Raw genomic sequence first — 19829 nt, forward strand, 5'->3', positions numbered from 1 at the left:
CAGAAATAGAAAAGGGACAAGGGAATTGAGGGGCAGTGTTGGGAAGAGAAATGGGATCATCAGGGATCAGGGGAGATAAGATATGGTAGTGGTGGGTGAATATGATCAAAATACATTTTAAATACAAATGACAATGTCATAATAAAAAACATTATTACACATCACTAATGGGTGCAGATAAAATGTAAGATAAACATACTTTTAAAGAGCAAAGGAGTATGTGTATATAAATATCTGTGTGTGCGTGTATACATGTATGTATGTACATGTGTGTATGTACGTGTGTGTATGTACATGTGTGTGTACATGTGTGTATGTACATGTGTGTATGTACGTGTGTGTATGTACATGTGTGTGTACATGTGTGTATGTACATGTGTGTGTAAATGTGTGTGCATGTATATTTGTGTGTATGTACATGTGTGTGTGTGTGTGTGTGTGTGTGTGTATGTGTGTGTAGATGAAAAGAAGATGTACAGCTTGTGCAGAAGAAAGGTGAGTCTCCTGGATGAGTTCCAGGGCCTCCAGTGGGAGACTGAAACAGCAAACAGGGCTAAGCTTTATTTATACATTTTCTATATAGACATGCCTAGGGCAAAGTTTAATTTGTAAACTAGGTATAATGAGACATTAATAACAATTTGGAATAAAATAGAACTGTAACAATATGTTACAATAGAAGTTATCCAAAACCATTTTAAGTTGCCTTTCCACCAAAATGCAAGCTTTTATCCTGTCATTGTTCTGAGTAATAGTTTAATAACTGCCAACACTGTATTTATCTTGTATGAAACACAGTAACTAAACTAGAGATGGTTTGAATTGTACAAGAAAGTGTGTCTAAGTTCTGGGTAAACACTGCCATTTTACGGAAGGGATTTGAGCATCTTTGGACTCTGCTATGCTCAGGAGTCCTAGAAGTGATGTCCAGCAAATACTGAGGAATGGTCATACCATTCAGCAGCAAACAGAAACAATTAGTAATACATGGATAGTGATATGGGACCACTCTCAAACGTGATAGTAGTAGCAAGACTACAGCCTACCTAACCCCGTGGAAGAGGCAAGATGAAGCAGTGATTGAAATGAATTAAAAGCAGTAGTTGCTGAAGGAGAAGGCTGGCTGGAGGTGGGAATGAAAACTCAATCAACTACACGAGCATCCCCAGTGTCATCCTTTTGTCCCAAGCTCTCCTCTACCCTGCCCTTCACCTGCCCCAGCTCCACCCACCAGGTACCTCAGTCTCCAAGGCAGTTGTCTTTCTTTTGTCAGCAGTTGCTGCTAGCACAGTGCTATATGCATTTATAGCTGCTCAGTAAAGATCTGAGTAGCATGGACCATTCTGGATCTTGTGTGGTCTTCTAAAATCTGATATGTTTTAAGTTGGGACAGTCAGCTATTATGTTTGCTAAATAAGCTCAAAGAGATCAAGAAAGAAAGATTGCTATGTACTACCACCTTACTGCAGTTAAGGGGACAATGCCTTTGGGGACTTTAAAACTGTATTTAGTGTGATAAATTACAGGTCTTTAAAGTCTCTGCTAACACTCTGCCTTAGCTTGGAAAAGGGTCCCTCAAAGATCCATGTGTTAAAGATCTGGCTCAGTTCTGTGGTGCTGCTAAGAGGTATGCCTTAAAGGGGATATAAGGACCCCAGCTCCTTCCTTCTTTTCTTCTGGCCTTGCTTCCATGCCTCACGAGGAGAGCATCTTCCTCTATCACACACTCCAGCGCATGATGTACTGCCCAGGAACAAGGGGCTGACCAAGGAAGGATACCTCCAACAGGACAAGTCAAAACACATGTGTGTCTTCTTAAGTTGATTGGCTCAGGGCTTCTGACTCACTAATGGAAGGCTGATGGACACACCTTGGCCTGTTAAGTGTGATTCATTTTCAGCTTTCCCCAAAACTGCTTTTGAAAACAGGATTCATCACCGGAGCTGGAGTCCTGCCTTCTTCATCACCCCTCCCTTGACCACTTATCTAAGATTCTGCTTAAGAGGAACTGAAGTTATAAATAGAGCAAGAAGGCAAGTGAGAAATCAGTTGCATAGATAAGAATCTTGTTGGACTTCTCAGAAAATTATTAAAAGTAAGTCTTTGATAAAAATGAAGCAATAACTTAAACAAACATTACATAATATGGATCACTGGGTGAAGGCTCACCATGCAGTAAGGCTGCAGAGACCACCAAACCGTAGACTGACCCTACAAAAAGTACATCCCTTTTTGCTTGTCATCTGCTTCCACTGGGTCCACCTAGTTGAGGATCCATTCTGGTGGATGACAGCGAGACTGATGTCCCACGCCAGTACATGGCCAGCCTCACTGTCCACTGGCTCGCTTGATAGCAACACCAAGAATGCCAAGCACACCCAGAGAAGGATACAACAATAGTCAGCCAAAGGATCATCAAGTAGAGTGGGCAGACAGTACAGTGGGCAGCTAAGGAGGGGTAGATCCTGCTGGGGAGGTTGGGCCTGAGGATCCTGGGTGGTGGGTGCAGGAGCCAGTAGACATTAGTCTCGGATAACAGCTGGTATAATATCAGAACACAGTTCTAGAATGGAGTCACGTGAGAAAAATTCTGAGTGTTTGTGAGAGAACTCCAAGAAGACAAGAGTTTTCTGACCTCAGTTTCTTCGAAACATGGATTTTCTTGGACTGTGTTTTCATGCCCCTCTGAGGTATAGCAGATAGGAGTAAGTTTACTTCAGATTAGTCCTTACCACTGGATTTTGCTTATAAGTCACTATAGAAAAAACAAACAAACAAACAAACAAACAAACACCCCATGTTTTTGCCACATGCAGCTTATCCACCACATGTGGCTTGCCCTTGTGAGTGGACATTTTACTCATGTGGTTCTTCCTAACACTCAGTATAATTGTGGGCTTTTCCACCTGTGCCCCAGTCCCCAAAATAACGACACTAAGACTTATTTATGAATAAATGCCTACGCCACAAACTTTGTCTCATTCCTGCTAGCTCATAACTCAATTAACCCATTTATTCTATTCTGAGTGAACGTGGCTGGTTACCTCTCTTCTGTTTCATGCTTCTGTCTCCTCAGAGTTCCTTCCCAAGGGTGATTCCTTCCCATGCTTAACCCTATCCCAGAGTTCCTCTCTCCCTACCAGAACTCCCACCTCTTACTTCCTGCCTAAGCTAACAGACCATCAGCCTTTTATTGACAGGTGATGATTGCACGCAATACACAAGAGATTCTCTCTACAACTCAGAGTAGAAATTGTCTGATGCTCTGAATAAAGTTGGCTATCTCAAGGACAGTTCCCACCACCTCTAGAGTGTGATGCCCAACCCCAACTGATATATACATCCTTGAAGAGGTGACAAGTGTGTGTTTGTCCACCCTTGGCCCAAGTAAGAGGTTATTATGCTAGGGCCACTGAGGCTTACTGCCTGGCATTGCAGAAGGAAGTGGGTCTCTATTACTGAGCAAATATCACCAATGCTATTGAGTAGCTCTAGCCACCAGTATTCCATGGCTGTGTACTTTGAGAGACCTCTCTTTCTCTGATGCCTGAAACACCAGGCAACCACCTCCCTAGGAATTAATTATGGAGAGGGTTTGTCTGAATTAGAGACATTTTGTATACAAATACTATTTATTTCCAAATAAATGTTTCCTTTTCTGGTAACCCTTATTCTAAGGAGAAAAGAAAAGCACCAACTTCCAAGAGGGCCTGGGAGTGGGTCCCCAAATGCATTCTAAATACTGATCCTTATACCACAGATAAGTGCTCCTTACCCCTCATCAAAGAAGCACTCTTATTTGGAACAGATGAAGACCATTACAGAAAACTACAACCAATCAAAATTCAGACAGCAAGAAGTTGTGGCGCCCAACCCCAACGGATATATCTACAATAAAACGCCTGTGCCTAAGGCTCAGGGATCATGGCAGAAGAGGCAGGACTCTAAGGGGCAGAGGAACAGAACATTTGCTGTGAGAATGTGTCTTCTAGAAGAAGTCTTATCAACATGGTTGCTTAAGCAGGAACTGAACAAGGAAGACATCAAAGGCAGGCAGGCTAACATGGAAAGAGAGAGGCTAACATATGCATACATACATACATACATACATACACACACACATGAGTAACAGTATACTACTGGCTAATCTGGTTGTATTTATATATTTATGAAAGAGAGAGAGAGAGAGCAAATGGAAGGATGAGAGATGGAAGGAAAGGGGAAAATGATGTAATTATAATTTCAGAAACATTATTTAAAAAAGAATTAGAAAGAAAAGAGAGGAGCTGGGAGACTGGAGATAAAACTGGGTGGTGAGCACTTCGCATGCATGAGGCCCTGGGGTTGATACTCAATCCCACATGCACTACAGAAAAGAAAAATAGAGAGTGTGTGTCTTGGTCTTTGGTAACACCCATTTGTGCAGAAACATGTAAAGTCTGGGTTCCCACGTATGTTGCAGGCTGCAAGCATGGCTAACCTTTACTACTGCCAGGGAACTGGAAGCAGTGACTGCCCTGAGCCACACTGGACAGGGTGACCCTCTTTCTTCCCCAGATTTTCACCTGTACAGCAGAGGAGCCCAGGTCACAGAGCTAACTCTCCACAGCATGAGCATCTGCTGGGTGTGGCCAGGAAATACCCATCAGCTACTATCAGCAGAAGCCAGACTTTCTACATTAGGAGTACCAGTTCTCCAGGACCCAGCTCTCCAGGATGAGCAGCAGTCTTGGCCTCTACCAGCTGGATGCCAATAGCAGCCATCCCCCCCACTCCGGACACACGTAGGCATGACAACCAAAGAATAAATGTCTCTGGGGGGTGGGAATCATCCCACACAGAGTTAATCATCCAGGGAGCATCTTTAAACCACAGATGCCTTGGGAATTTCTCAGACCTTTCTAGTAAGCCTAAGTGCTCTGGACATACCCTCCCGACTCAGGGACCTGTTCATTCCATGAAAAGGCACTATTGCACCAAGTTCTGAAATTCATCAGTTCACACTGACAACACCATTCAGACCCCAGCCTGGCATAGCTTCAAATATCCAGTGGCTTCTTAAGATAAACAGAACTTCCTTTCATCATCAACAGCTCCATGAATTTGGGGTTTGAGGTAGCCTGTATGTGGATTATGCTAGAATTAAATCATGTGACCTCACTCAGAAGGGAGGGAGCCATTTCCCTCACTGACTTCATTACTGGTGCCATGCAGCATGTCCAAGAGCTGAGGTCCCACACATTGGCCAGCGCAGCAGGACAGAGGATGGGGGTGTTGGAGTACGGAAACAGGAAGAACTGAAAGAAATGAAGGGATAGCATGGAGGGGTAGATTCTAGGTTGCAAAGACATATTATTGTCTTGGAAACAGATTGGCAGCCAGGACCCAGGTTTGGGTAGGGACAGAAGGAGGAAAGTCAGCCAGGGACTGTGTAAGTCCAGCCAGCAGCAAGAGCTACTCAATGTGGGCACCAGTGCATAGATTAGGGGCTAAAGAGAAGATAAGATCACAGGCCCCCAAGACAGCTCCATCCAGTAAGTAACAGGCCTAGGGTTTCAAGAAACACCCACACTGCCCATCTGATCCATTCAGGGCTGCTCTGTTCAGGGTTATACTGGTACTCCATGGTTGTGCTGCAAACTGTATCCCCTGTGCCTATGTTTAAGCCATAGCCCTGTAGGTGTGCCCTAACCCAGTTAGACTGGTGCCTTTTCAAGAGGAGGTGCTGGAGGAGGTGACTCAGTGGTAGGGTACAGGCTTGGTATGCTGGAGGCTATATGTTCTATCCCAGTACAGAAAAAGAGGGAGAGATGAGGACAGGGACACACACAGGAGTTAGATGGTGAGGAGAAGCCAGGGAGGGCAACCACTTGCAAGTGGAGATGTGCATCAGGAGAAATCATGCCCATTTTGCCTCCATCTGAGTATATTTCAGCAGGCACAACTGAGCAAATGCCTGGCCCCTGTTTTAAGATGCCTGGTCTCTGCTGTTTGTTATAGCAGCTATATGAGCTAACCCAGGGAGGCCAACTGGAGCCTCTTAGCAGTCCTGTGAGATCTGTCATTTAGCTAGCCTGACAATCATCTGCAGCAGCACAGACCATGCAGTGGCCACAGGGTACACTGTACCACAGGGCCATCTCCCAGTGCTGCATGCATGCACAAGGAAGAAACAACATGTAGGCAAGGACTTGGCCGTATTATAAGACAGGAGCTTGCTGAGCAGGTTTCAAAAGGTAGAGAGTGCTATGCATGTGTGACAGGGACAGCATCAAGGAGGCTGTGGGCAGAATCCTGGGGTAGACAGGAGTCTGAGGTTAGGATGAGACTGGCTTCTCTCCTCTGGGTCTCCCCATGTTTTAAAATCACCCTCTTCTGTCTTTTTCCTACTTACAAATTTCAGAGACTTGTTGTTTACTGTGGGAGAGGGAGCTGAACTCTAACTTAAGGACAAAATCCAGGGCCAAGGTGGGTGGAGTCCCATGTCTGCATCCAGGCTGGGACTCTCCACACTCTGTGCATGTCCCCACTCAGCTACCACCAGCTCCTTGGCAGAGGAAGTTCCATCTTCATCTTCTACTTATTCAAAGACTAATCCACCTCCTGGGTAGCTGACCAGTTACACCCTGCCAGGGCCTTCCTGCTTCCTTCAGTCTCTGGACCTCTTCAGGGCTCCTACGCTTCAATCTGTTCTCTTACCTGGGCACCACACTCACCCTCCCAGCTCTGCCCACCTCTGTACCTCTCTAACCTGCAGTTTCTGGCCCCACATTGTTTCTTGATCTGCACATTACAGATGTAGCTACCTCTGCACAAATTCCCTCTCTGGGTCCATGTCATCATCTACATCACCTGCCCATGGTGATAATTCAGAGACAAAGACCAGAGAAGGCCTGCATAGGACCAGAAAATTGGCTCTAACAGGGGAAATGAGAGGAGCTGCACTAGGTATGTTCAAGAAATACCATTAAGTTCACAGCCATGTCGTTTTCGTTATAAGGGGAGGGGACAACCCAGGTGTCAGTCATGGATGAAAGTCTAAGCATAAAAGGGTATACTCATAAATATAGCAGAATCCACCTCACGAAAGATTGTGACAAATGCTAGAACACAGATGAACCTTGGAGACACCTGCAAGCAGCATTTGACAGTTGCAAGGGGATAGATATTAATCTCCATTTACATGAAATACCTAGAATGGTAAGAATCATAGAAAAAGAAAGTAGGACAGTGACCATTGGGATCTGGGGAAGGGGGCTGAAGGATGGGAAAGACTGTTTAAATAGGGACTAAGCTATAGCTAAGATGAAAGAAACAGACCCAGTAAGGCTACAGGAGTATGTGAATAAACATAGTGCCACATTACTTAACACACTCAACGTACTTAAGGATGGTCAATTTGGGGATGTATGTTATCAACATTTAAAAAATGAAAACTTAAAAAAAAAATCCTGGAATAACCACTGTGTGTTCACTTTAGACACTATGTACATATACACAGTTGCCACTGGGGACGTCCTCAGTATATGACAGTCAAGAGTGCTCAATGTGTTATATGTCTTTTAAACACAGAGAGGCAGCTTCTAATCTAATCTGGGAGGAAACTCTATGAAGTGCAAAATTACGAGGCCCGAAAGCGTAAACCATAATTCAGCATGACCTTGGGAACCTCTCTGACATCCTCTGCTTTTCTTATTCTAAACATGACACCAAGAAGTATGACTGCCAGCTAGTAGGATCATACAAAGGGATGACTCTGCTTTTCTCCAGTTCAGACATAAAAGTCTGATAAACACTTCCCTAGCACGGCTATGACTTAACATTCTCTGCCACACATCCCTGTGACTCAGCGCTTTGGTTTCCAGTCCAGATAAGCGAACTGCCTGACTGCCCTCTCCCGTGCGAGCAGATCCCTAGCTCCTCCGTGTTGTACAACACAGCTCCACCCACAAAAGACCTGGAACACACCTGCTATGGCTGTGTGATGCTGCTTCTTGGCACAAGTGGGGGAACCTCTCCCAAAATGAGTTTGGCTCCTTACCAAAAGAAATGTAGAAAAAGGTGTGAAGTACAACAAAGGATTGGGGGTGGGGTGGAGAATGAGTATGAATAAATAAATAAAAAAAAACAAAAACAAAAAACAAGACACACAGACCCAGGAAAAGACCAGGGTACAGGGCTTGCTTAGCTCTACAGCAGGGGCATGTGTGTGTGCGTGTGCATGTGCGTGTGTGTGTGCGTGTGTGTGTGTGTGTTACTCAACAGTGACAGCCTAGGGTCACTAGAAGCAACTCTCAGAAGTATCCACACTTGGCCTCCTGCTCTCCAGTCACTACTGTCCAGGTATTTTACTACCCTGAATGCACTTTCACTCTGTACAAGGGCTCTGCAAATTATGGAGCTGGTGCCCATATGGTGGCAGAGGTGGAAGCGAGAATTTGCAAAAAGCGTTTCCAGTTTCTGACATCCGGGGGCACTTTCCAAGCTCCTTGGTTCACGTGCAATTAACACTGAAGATCATTTTTAATTATTCCAAAAGAGGTCTCAGAAGGTCCTTGCCATTGGCACCATCAGTTTGAATGGCCAGGTAAGTGACAGGTTGGGTGTCTGAGAAGGAAAGGGATGCCTACCAAAGCATTTATCAACTAAATCAGCAATACTCAGGCGTTTACCATTAATTACCAAACAGGTCTGCCTCTAATCCTTCACCCCAGCCAGAGAAGAACAGGTCCCACACCCAGTCACTGTCCCAGGGAGTTCCTCAGCTCAGGTAACTGCATGCCTGGTCTGGAACCTGCCATCCTCCACTCCAGGCTGGGGTTGGCATGGAGGGTAAAGGAGCCAATCTTTGAAAACAAGGATGAGAGTAACCATGGTTTACAAGAGAACAATGAGGACAAGGATGTGGGGCAGGACAGAGATGGTGATGCTGGGGCTTCTGAAAGGCTGAGATAGCATGACTTGGCTATCTTGGAGCTCACCCCACCCACGACGGTGCATCTCTACAACAAACCCCTTTTCTGTTTGTTAGCATGATTTGCAATGCTGTTCTGTTGCTTATAGACCAAGTGTCATGAGAGATCTGATGGAATATGATATTGTGCAGGCTAGAGAGTCTTGCACAGTAGTGATGGAGCCCAGGGGAATCCTACTCTTATTGGTTCCATAACCACCACTCCTTCACAGAAGCACAGGACCTGGTCGTCTCTGGCCATTTATGCAAAGTAAGGTATGCCACTGAGAATGGCCAGTCTTGAGTCAGATGAGCAAAGAAAAGAACAAGATGACTAACTCCCGCCAGCCTAGAAGTCAACCATTACTGTGGCCAAAGCCAATGGCCCAGGATAGGACTCCAAGGTGAAAGTGTCCTGCCTCCTGCCTAGCCCTGCAGTGGGCTGTTGTCATCATGGACACCTCTTTCAACTTCCATCCTTGAGCTGTACTGTCTCCCAAAGCAGCTCAGTCAGATATTAGAGTGTGCTGAAGTCACTCTCTGCCACATGGCAGTCCACTCACCTATCTCCCTCCTCTGATCTACATACATCCTGTGAGCCTCAGGCCCTGTGGCCAGTGGCCTGTTTAGTTCTCAGATTAGAACTCTACCAGCCAGCCAACTGCAAGAGGATCTTTGGTAGCCTGGCTGCTCACACCACTCTAGGTGCAGGATTCCTGTGTACAGGGCACACCCAGCTCTCCAGGGAGAGATGTCCTCCACCTCTATGCACCAATGAGATAAATCACCCTTCCAGGTATGGTCTATTACCTCCTCTTTCTCAGGGCTTCTCCTACCAAGCAGCCCTCACCCTGCCAACCAGGTACCTCCTGTTTGCTAGGTGGAGGGGTGGGGCAATGCTTTCCAAGTGTTCTGTCCTCTCACCGCCTAGAGGTAAGGCAACAGGTGCCCCACCCTGACAATGAGGAAGCTGGAAAGAATAATCTAGATAAGTTGGTTCCAAGCAGGAGCACTGACTGTGCCAACCACATTCACCAGCTGAAACACTCCTTCATGTCAGTAGGCCATGTTCAAGGGGTTCAGATGTGTGCAGTGAGAGCTTGTGGGTCAAAGATCTCTAGTGGGGAGGCAAACGGCATGCTGCATCCTGTGTGTCTGTCACCATCACTGGGCGGTGTCAGTCAGATGATGGCTGAGCTGACTTAAAGGATAGACAGAAACTAGTGGGTGGAAGAATGAAGGGAAATGGTGTTCTACATTAATGAAACAGCTTAAGTAAAATGTTGAGGAGAAAGAGGGGCCAGCTGAGAGCTTGAGAGGTGCACTACTACAAGAGAGGTATCCTGGAGGAGTGGTCTGGTGGGTAGAGTTGAGGTCAAAGCCACATAGTTTATGTAGCAATGACAGGGAACCCCGAAAGACTGCAAGCAGGAGAATCACATCACAGGTTTGTATTTTAGTGTCTCTGGGTCTACGGTTTCAAAGGTAGAAAGATGATGCCAGTTGGGGGGTGGGGGTTCTACAAAGGCCAAGGGGGCAGAGGTTAGAGATATTTGCCCAGAGGCAAAAGCCTATGCCCACAGAGCCATATTACAGCACACTTTGATGTCACAGCAATCCAAACATGTGCTTAGGGGCATCTGCTATGTCACAAAAGGCAGTGGGTGACAAGAACTGGATATGTCAGTTACCCCTCAGTTCCATTTTTTATTAACTAAAGACTCTGGACGTGAAGTTCCTACTGACATGACATCCTATAGCCAAGCGGCCTATGTGTAGCCTAAGGGTACAGGGAAAGTGGGCAGTGGAAATACATTCTACCCCTAAGGTTTGCCAGATGTGCTCTTTCAGCTTTGTAGAAATTTAATTAGTAGCCTTTCATCTTTAGCTTGAGAGCAAATGAAATGTCGGAATGCTCCCAAGGACCTGCATCTCCTATCCACGCCCCGGGAAGGGGGTCAGATCCTTCTGTCCTACTGTGGGATGCTCATTGTCAGGCTAGGACTCAGAGCTCCAGTGTAACAACTCACTGCCCCCTCTCAGACCCATCCTTCTACTGGCCACCTTTCAGTAGCACACAGAAACCAGGCCCCCAGACACCCCCAAAGGCTGCCTTCCTCACTGAGAGTTCATAGCAGCTGCAATGTTTGGACCTAGGCCCTCCTCACTCTACCTTCCTGTCTATTTGCCTTTCTCTCGCACCAGTGTCATCACCTCCCTGGTCAACTGTCTTCTGCAGGCTTAGCTGGCACAACCCAGCCCACTCTGCACATCCCATCATCAAACCCTGATGCTGAGGTGAAAGAGAACTTTTCAAAAACATGAACTCTCAGCCCTTCATATCCCCGACTCTACTCAGTACATTGATGGTTTTCCCCTTACTCTAGAATTACAGAAACTGTTAACATGGGTTGTGTGGCCTGGCCCTTGTCCCATTCCCATACCAGTGATGAGCAGCCTCATGTGCCTACATGCCACAGGACCCTTGCACATGCTGTCTACCCTCTGGGAAACACATGCTATTCTCTCTTGCCTCTCTCATCATTCACAACCCTCAGCCCATCTCAGATACACCAGCCCATCTTTGTCAGGTTTCTTTGTTCTAGCCTTCCATTTCCCTTTCTCTCCATAGACTTGTCTCAGTTTGAAATGCGAAGACTATGACTTGACCAGTTAGGTGCTTCCTCCATCAGTCTGCCAGGCCTGGAAAGTTGAGCTATTTTCACCCATTGTTATATCCCCAGCACACACACAGCACAATGCCATGTTCAGAATACGTGTATGTAAAGAGGAGGGAAAGATGGAAAGCCTGGGGAGGGAGTGGGGTGGCTTATACTTATTACCTTGACAAATGCTTAATTGAAGAAAAAAACATGCCAATCCCTGCTCTGTGATGTTTGCCAGTTTCCATGGTTGTAAACACCTCTGGGTGACCCATTTTGAGCTACCAACATTATGTTGCTTAATGTGAAGATGGGTAGAGATACCCACAGTGGCTCTGGTATGCCAACACTGGTAATGCCAGGAACAACATTCAGAAAATCCAGTGTGCTTTTAAATGGAATGGCTTTTTTTTTTTTTTTTTTTTTTGGACTCAGCTCTATCTTGGATTAAAAGCCAATATGAATCACTACCTGCAAAAACTGCTAATGACAGAAGAAGAGCTTGAAGTGTCTTCCAACAATAACACCATCACATACTATTCAGAACAAGATGACAGAAGGGGAAAGGTCTTACAGCCCTGGAGAGTGTTGTATTCCCTGAGGGAGGGGTCAGGCCTCTCCACAGCTTCTCAGGTCTGGCCTTTGCATTGCTGAATTAAAGGTGATAAGCAAGTCCAAGTCTACATAAAATGTGGTTTCTACCCCTGTATTAGCATTTCTAGAAATGTACCCTCATAGCACCATAAAAACAAAACAGAATTGCAATGCCAAACTGAAGAGGAAATGAGATCAAAAAGATTACTAGAAGAAAACATGGGATTTCCCCCAGTCATCCAGGACTATGGAAATCATAAACATAACAATAGAAGACCTGGAGGCCATAGAAGGAAAGTGTTGGGGTTGCTCTGGTGCCCCTATGTATTCAAATGCTGGATACTGTCCCCCCAAATCTGGTTGCACCCAATGAGATCTTCATGGGCACCAAGTGATGCTATGTAACTTTGCTCTCCAAATTAATTGACCAATAAAAGGCCAAAGCCTAAGATGGGGTAGGCAGGTTTTCAGTTACCTGGCTGGGGGCCCACAGCTAGAGACAGGAGAAGAAGGGCCATACTGCTGCTGTCAGTCAGGATGGAAGTAATTCTGGAACTTGCACGCACATGAAGGCAAAGAGATGGGAGACCATCCCAAGGAAGGCAAATGTAAAAACCTGCACAAAGACGGTGAAGCTGCAGACCATTTCAAGTGCAAATACTGCAGCAGTAGTCAAATTTTATTTTCTACTCATCAGACTAGCAAACATTTTAATGTATGGCAACTCTCCAAATTATGGAAGGTGTCAGGAACAGGACCACACAAACTATTTCTGAGCATATACACTGCTAAGTTCTCTATACGGAATACTCAAGACACAACATGGGGCTTAAACCTTTGCTTCTTACAACATCTTAAATGTGTGCAAATGTTTCTGTATGTAAAGATATCATTATTTACTGCACAAATACATATATAAAACAGCAAAGACTAAAAATGATCCCAATGCCGTCTTAGCAGGTGACTAGTTAAACAAAGTGTGTCCAAGACACACAACAGAAATACTATACAGACATAAAAGAGAACGAGGGCTTTATATATATTGGTGTGCATTCAACTCTGATATAAACAAGAGGTAAATATATGATTGAAAATGGAATGTTTTGGAAGGATACATACAATTTGGCAACCATGGTGAAACTGAGGAGCAGAGAGAGCAAGCAGTCTGACTTATACTATAGTTTTTTGTTTGTTTGTTTGTTTGTTTGTTTTGTTGTGAGCAGCATCTAACTGTGTGGCTCTGGCTGACCTGAAGCTTCCTATGTAGACCAAGCTATCCTCACACTCACAGACATCTGTCTGCTCTGCCTGAATGCTCGGACTAAAGGCATGCACTGCTTATACTACAGACTAGACATTATCTACTATAGCTAATTTTTAAAAATTTGCATAATAATGTACGCCATTGTGTTATATATACCATACAAAAGCCACTACTGGGATGACAAAATCATACTAGAAAGATAACCCAAGAAATTTTACTACATTAGCAAGAATATGAAGTTTAAAATGTGTCTAAATGGCTGGAGAGATGGCTGGTTAGTTAAGAGCTCTTACTGCTCTTGCAGAGGACTGAGTTCAGTTCCCAGCACCCATGTCAGGCTGCTCAGAACCATTTATAACTTCCACTCCAATGGATCTGATGCTCTCTTCTGGCCTTCATAGGTATCTGCATGTGTGTGTGTGTGTGTGTGTGTGTGTGTGTGTGTATGAGAGAGAGAGATGCACGCATAAAAATACAGTGTTTCTAAGGACTGACAAATACTTTTGAGAATAATGGCAGATTCTATTAAATAAACACTCTGGAAGAGTAAAAAATATGCATAAGTGTTAAGCATTTCAAAGGTGGAAACTAGTTATTACTTTAGGATAACACTGTGGACTTCTTTTAATAAAATATTACCATTGCAATGATAGTATAAATTAGTTTTAGTCTTAATTACCTTGTACTGAAGTCATTTTAAATAACTTCAAGAAAAAGGATACAAATTACTTGTCAGGATATTAAACAGCTTCCGAGACAAAGGTCAGAACTCTTTGCAAATTCATGAGAACAGGAGATGAATGAACAATTTAAACTACAACTACTGGGAAAAAAGAAAGGCTTGGGAAGGTTAGCTGGCGTTGTTTCCTGACCAAATTCTAGAGATTATTCAAGACGGCAATGTGTGTTAGCAGCCAGCTATAGCCATGCAGAACAATACAGGTTGAGTTGTGTTATATATTAAGAACAACATACATGGAGTTGTTTTTTTAATTAAAAAAATATTTATTAAAACCTCAGAAGCAGGAGAAACTTTGGGCTGCAGCATAGAAAATGAGAAAAGGGGGCCACAGGAGCCAAGTCCAGGCCCACCCATCTTCAGAACCCCAAACCTGCTCTTCTGGGAAAGGGACCTATTCGATTCATCCTCTCAAGAGGACACCAACAGCTCTGCTCAGCATAAAACACAGAATGCTAGAACAGAGATAAGGCAGTTTGTTGAATACCTGTTTCCTATGAGAATCCATTCAAATGTGTGTTCATTTTCTGTCACAGATGATATTGGTTAAAATTGGCCTTGGGTTACTATTATTGAGCAAAGGGAATAATTCATGTAAGAGAAACTACAAAAAGCTGCACAAAATAACGGTGGTGCCAACATCACCATTACCACAATCATAACTCTGAAGGAATTGTAAATTCCATGATGAAAAGTCTGGGGTATGCATAACAAATACAAGAACTAATAAAGTTAGCTGGGCACAGTGGCACACACTTTAGTCCCAGCACTCAGGAGGCAGAGGCAGGTGGATCTTTGAATTAGAGGCCAGCCTGGTATACAGAGTGAATTCCAGGACAGCCAGGGCTACACAGAGAACCCTGTCTTAAAAAACAAAACAAAACAAAACAAACAATCAAACAAACACCCAATAATAACAAAAAGCAATAAAGATACCAAGAGGAGAGATGTTAACACTCAAAACCTCTTGGAAGAAACTGGAGCTGTTGTTCAAGCTGCTTCTGTAGAAGCAGAAAAGTCCTCACTAAATGTAACCTAATAGTGAAAGCAAGGCAGACTGGGGACCACAGTATGCAGACAGAAGTACCTCATATCTGCTAAAGATGATGGTGCATCCTCCATAGGCTCCATTAGTGGAGGCATTCCCCAGTCTCCCTTTTAGGGTAGATCATGCAGTGGCTGCTTGGCTGTGCTCTGGTGCCATGTGTAAGAGGCACATACTCATGTAGCAGCCAATATGGCTGACCTTGTTATGAATGGAACACATGGAGTAGGTGGACATTTTTCAGCCAAGTAAGAAACTACTAAATAAAGCAGGGCATACTGGTGCATGCCCTTTAATCCTAGCACTTGGGAGGTAGAGGAGGGTAGATCTCTATGAGTTCAAGGTCACCCTGGTCTACAGAGTGAGTTGTAGGACAGCCAGAACTACACAGTGAATCCCTGTCTTGAAAAAACAAAACAAGATAACAACAATGAAAAGAAACAGAGGGGTAAGGGGTAAGGAAAAAATGGAAGAAATGAAGGAAAGAAAGAAGGAAGGGAAGGAAAAGAAAGAAAGAGAGAAGGAGGGAGGGAGAGAAAGGGAGGGAGATGGAGAGAGAAAGGAAGGAAGGAAGGAAGGAAGGAAGGAAGGAAGGAAGGAAGAAAGAAAGAAAGAAAGACAAAGAAAAAGAACAAAATATGAATCCCATGCTGGAAAACCAAGCATTCTCAGGAGTAAGCTGACAGACATGAGAGAACTTTAGTGCAATTCACCAAAACGCATGCTTCTTTACAAAGAAGGGCAGGTTGGCCTGCTTGGGACAGAGCCCCACTTGTGGAAGGGTTTAAACTGAAGTAACGAGGGCATGTCAGGAGTGTAACCTTGAGGGGGTAAAGCTTAGAGCCCAGGGAATCATCTTCATTCTAACATTCTGGAGCTAAGTGATCTCTTACAGCATCCAGGTATGAGGACAGCAAATGTGATGATGTATTCCCAACCAACAACTAGGGCTAGAAGTGACAGGGCTGTGTCTCAGGAACACACCAGCTCCAGGAGTCACACTGCATGCTGAAGACATCCTGAGGGGAAGGGGACACAGGACAACTTCTCCAACCTTGAAGTTGCATCCACTGACACAAGGTGAAGGCTTCCTCTGTATCAGTTTACTGTGTTCAAAGTAGACAGACACTTGACGGTAAAATGCCAGCAGCATCCCAGTCAGATTTCTACATTTGTGCATAGGCATAGAATCCAGCGAGCACAATTAGCAGAGGGAGAAGTCTGCCAGAGAGCCAAAATGTGCTGGAAAAGCTCTTTCAAGCACTGTTACCTAGCAGAACGTGGTGGAAGGGCGGTCCTCTTGCTGGAGCATATTTCTCTGTGAAAATCAATATGTCCTTCCTCGCCTTTACAGTATGAGAAAGCATGCCTCTAATTACTGTGCACAGGCCTTCATTCCTCTATGTCATCTTGCCTGTAACATGTAACTACCCTGTGTTGTTAGGCATTGTCCCCTCCATACACACACACACGGAGTTCCCCCTCCTGAATGCTAATTTTAAAAACTTGCCCAGCTTTCCAATATGACTCTATCTAGTCTGTTTTCAAGAACTATTTTTGTTCCTGCTTCACACCATGCCTGGCAGGGGATGAGTAGCTGTCTCCTGGTCCCACCGCTAGAGTAATGGTCGGTTTGCTCCACCTGCTAACTTCCAACTTGACTCTAGCACAAAGCCCTCTTCACACACACTCCTTCAAACCCGTACTCTTCCTACACTCTCAAAAGAGGCTTCAAGTACTCAGCAGTGTTCCCAAATCCTTATTGTTGTCAAGCACCCACAGCTATTTAGGCAGTTGTCGTTTTTTAAAATTGTCTCTGCCCTCCATGAATGGGAATCAGTTAGAGAAGCACCTTTGGAAGGGAGAGGCTTGGGGGGTGGGGGTGGGGGATGAGTCAAGATGAGACAAGCTAGGAGGATCTTCTCAATTATATTGCAAAGCAGAGAGATCACTAAGCCAGACGGTTTGGTTCCCACAGGACACAGCGTTTTCTGGCCAGGTTGGTGCAAGATTAAAACAATGATTAAGATGATGTAAGAGTTTCATCTTACAGATCCATGAGCTACAACTGTTTACTAACACACACTGGGCAGAGAGCTGGATTACACACACACACACACACACACACACAATTATAAACTGTCCAAATCCATTCTCAAATTTAGACAGAGCACTTCACACAGTTCAGAACTGTCCCATTTTCTAACTGCACTGTTTAAACTGCCAAAGGGACAGAAACTACAAATGTTTCACAAGTTGCTTAACTAGGTGGCATCCAGTGTTTCCTGCAGGCCAAGTAAATGGAAAATTATGGGTACCTAGGGTTACGATTGTCTAACAGTATTGTCCACTTTTAGGGTGATATACATCTCTCACAGAACACTCCTGCTGTACCACACAGAATGCAAGACCTTTGCAAGGGACAGGGAGGACAAAGTGGGAACTGGGACCAGTTCACCAGGTCTCAATGCCTGAGGCCAGAGCAGGTGCTGTACAGGAGCAGCGATGACACCCTGCAAGCTTCCCACCTTCCTATGCTATGGGACTATTTACTGAAGTCCTGAGAAAGTATTTGAGGGAACACACCGACATTGAAGTCTACAGTCAGATCTCTGGGAAGGACAGCTCATGGTTGGGGTGGGGGTGGGGTGGCCAGGGAACTTTTTAAAGGGCTCTGCTTCTTTGTCTATAACTTGAATTCAATTGGCTTTAATCTGTTCAAGGCACGTGTGGGGCAGCTGACATCTGCTAGAAAGAATATCTGAGAGTAGAACACTAGTTTTCATGGATAGTTAGTTCTTAGTGGGAGACACAGGGACAGGCAGCCTGCAGAAACAACATGGCTATGTCCTGGCTCCAAGGAGAAGCCCTAGAAGAGGGATTGAGTCTTCCAGGGCCCCTGCTGAGCCATCAGTGAGTCTGACACCTTAGCTAGATAGAGGAGAGGATTTGAACCTTTCGGGAGAGGGGAGCCCTTTCCATATGTGCACTGGGACAGGAGTTTGTATGGAAATTAGAAAAAGCTAAGTCGGTCTCTTTGAAGCGGATGCAGCGTCACGGGCACCGCAGAGGGCGGCAAAAAAGCCTTGGCTTCACATCCAAGTAAGAGCATCTCCTTTGAGGGACAGCAGGGAGCCCAGTCAATGCGGGGTTGTGCGTACACAGGCTAACATTTTGGGTTCCTCAACTGGATAGGTTCGGACCTAAGTCTGCAGAGAATGAGAGATGGAGCACAGAGCAGAGGCGACCGAGGTCAGAAGAAAAAGGTTCACAAGAAGAACGCGGGGACGCGGCGATCGTGGCCCTTACCTTGCTGACCACGTTTTGGATGAGACCAGTGCGGATGCCGTAGTCCCACGCGTGGCAGTCGCAATTTGAGTCGTTGTTCCCCTTGCCTGGAGGGGATGGGAGGGGTGGTGTGTCGCTGCTGTTGCTTCGGTTGCTCGTGGTCCCCCAGGAGGCAGTAGAGAAAGGGGTGGCCGAGGGGCTGGTCCAATTGCCCATGTCACCCCATCGGCCGGTGACAGTGGCACCCGCCAGCTCGGTGCCTTTGCCGGCCCCGTGGCACCAGAAATCGGGCTGGTCCAGAAGGAAGGAGTCCGAGAACTGGCTGAAGCCGATGAACAGTGCCGGGATCCAGGTGAGCACCACCAGGGTCTTCTGGTAGCCGCCGCCCAGGCCCCCGAGGAAGGGCAGCACGGAGCCATCGTAGTCCAGCAACAGGAGGCTCGGGGCGGCTGTCGCCGCGCAGCAGCTCGAGTGCGGGCCGCCGCTGGGGTGCAGCGCAGGCAGTGGCTGGATCTCCGCGCTGCCGCCGGAGCCCGCGCGCCCTCCGAGGGGCGCCGAGGCCGCCGCGTCCCCGGGCGGCAGGGAGCCGTTCTCCTCCGCCGGGGCGGGCTGCCGCCCGGCACCGCTACCCGCCGCCTCACGCCGCCGGTCTATCGCCATGGCCAGGGCCCGCGGCTCCCGCAGAGGCGCATAGAGCGCGGCGGAGCTCGGCGGGCGCCGGGGCACAGCGCCGCCGCCGAGGAGGAGGGCCCGCGGCCGGAGAGAGTGCTCCGGGCCCGGCGAGTCAGGCCACCCCCATGTCACCCGCGCACCCCCGTGCCCTGGGCGCCGGGCAGAAACCGTTCGAGTCCTCAGCCGCCGCGGCTCATCCGCGCCGCGGCCCGGGCGCCCGCCTAGCTCCGAGGCTCTCAGTTGATGCGCGCCGGCTGGGGAGGAGGAGGAGCCGGACCCGCGCCCTTGTCGCGACTCGGGGCCCTGCGGGCACTGGTGCGCGTTGTGCTGGGGCCGCCGGCGGCCGCGGATTGGGAGATCCTCCACGGACTTCGGGCGCTCCCGGAAGCCGCAAGCTCGCAGCCAGCCTGCGGAGCCGGCCGCGCTCTCGGCTCACCGAGCCGGCCTCCGCCTCCCGCCCCGGCCCGCCCCCTCTCCCCCCGCCGAGGTGGAGGTAACCGCGGCACCTGCTGCGCCGCTCCTGCGCACGAGCGCCCCCTCCAGCCGGGCCGTGTCGCCACCGCCCGGACAGACGCAGGGGCGGGGAGAGGGACACCCGGGCCGCTGCAAGA

General features: G+C 46.8%; 1 protein-coding gene across 2 annotated transcripts in view; it reads right to left on the reverse strand.

Annotated features, from left to right (window-relative positions):
• The window catches only part of Slc22a23 (solute carrier family 22 member 23), a 170505-nt gene extending 150878 nt beyond the window's left edge, over positions 1–19627 (reverse strand). The window contains exon 1 of one of the 2 annotated variants that reach the window (XM_029468209.1): positions 18568–19627. In XM_029468209.1, coding sequence (XP_029324069.1) covers positions 18568–19206 — 639 coding nt within the window. In that variant the 5' untranslated portion in view covers positions 19207–19627. The remainder of the gene's footprint in view (positions 1–18567) is intronic. The other variant, XM_021179965.2, reaches the window with a different exon arrangement.
• Positions 19628–19829: the final 202 nt, after the last annotated feature.

The sequence above is a fragment of the Mus caroli genome, chromosome 13 (genome assembly GCF_900094665.2).
Source record: "Mus caroli chromosome 13, CAROLI_EIJ_v1.1, whole genome shotgun sequence".
Classification (NCBI taxonomy): domain Eukaryota; kingdom Metazoa; phylum Chordata; class Mammalia; order Rodentia; family Muridae; genus Mus; species Mus caroli.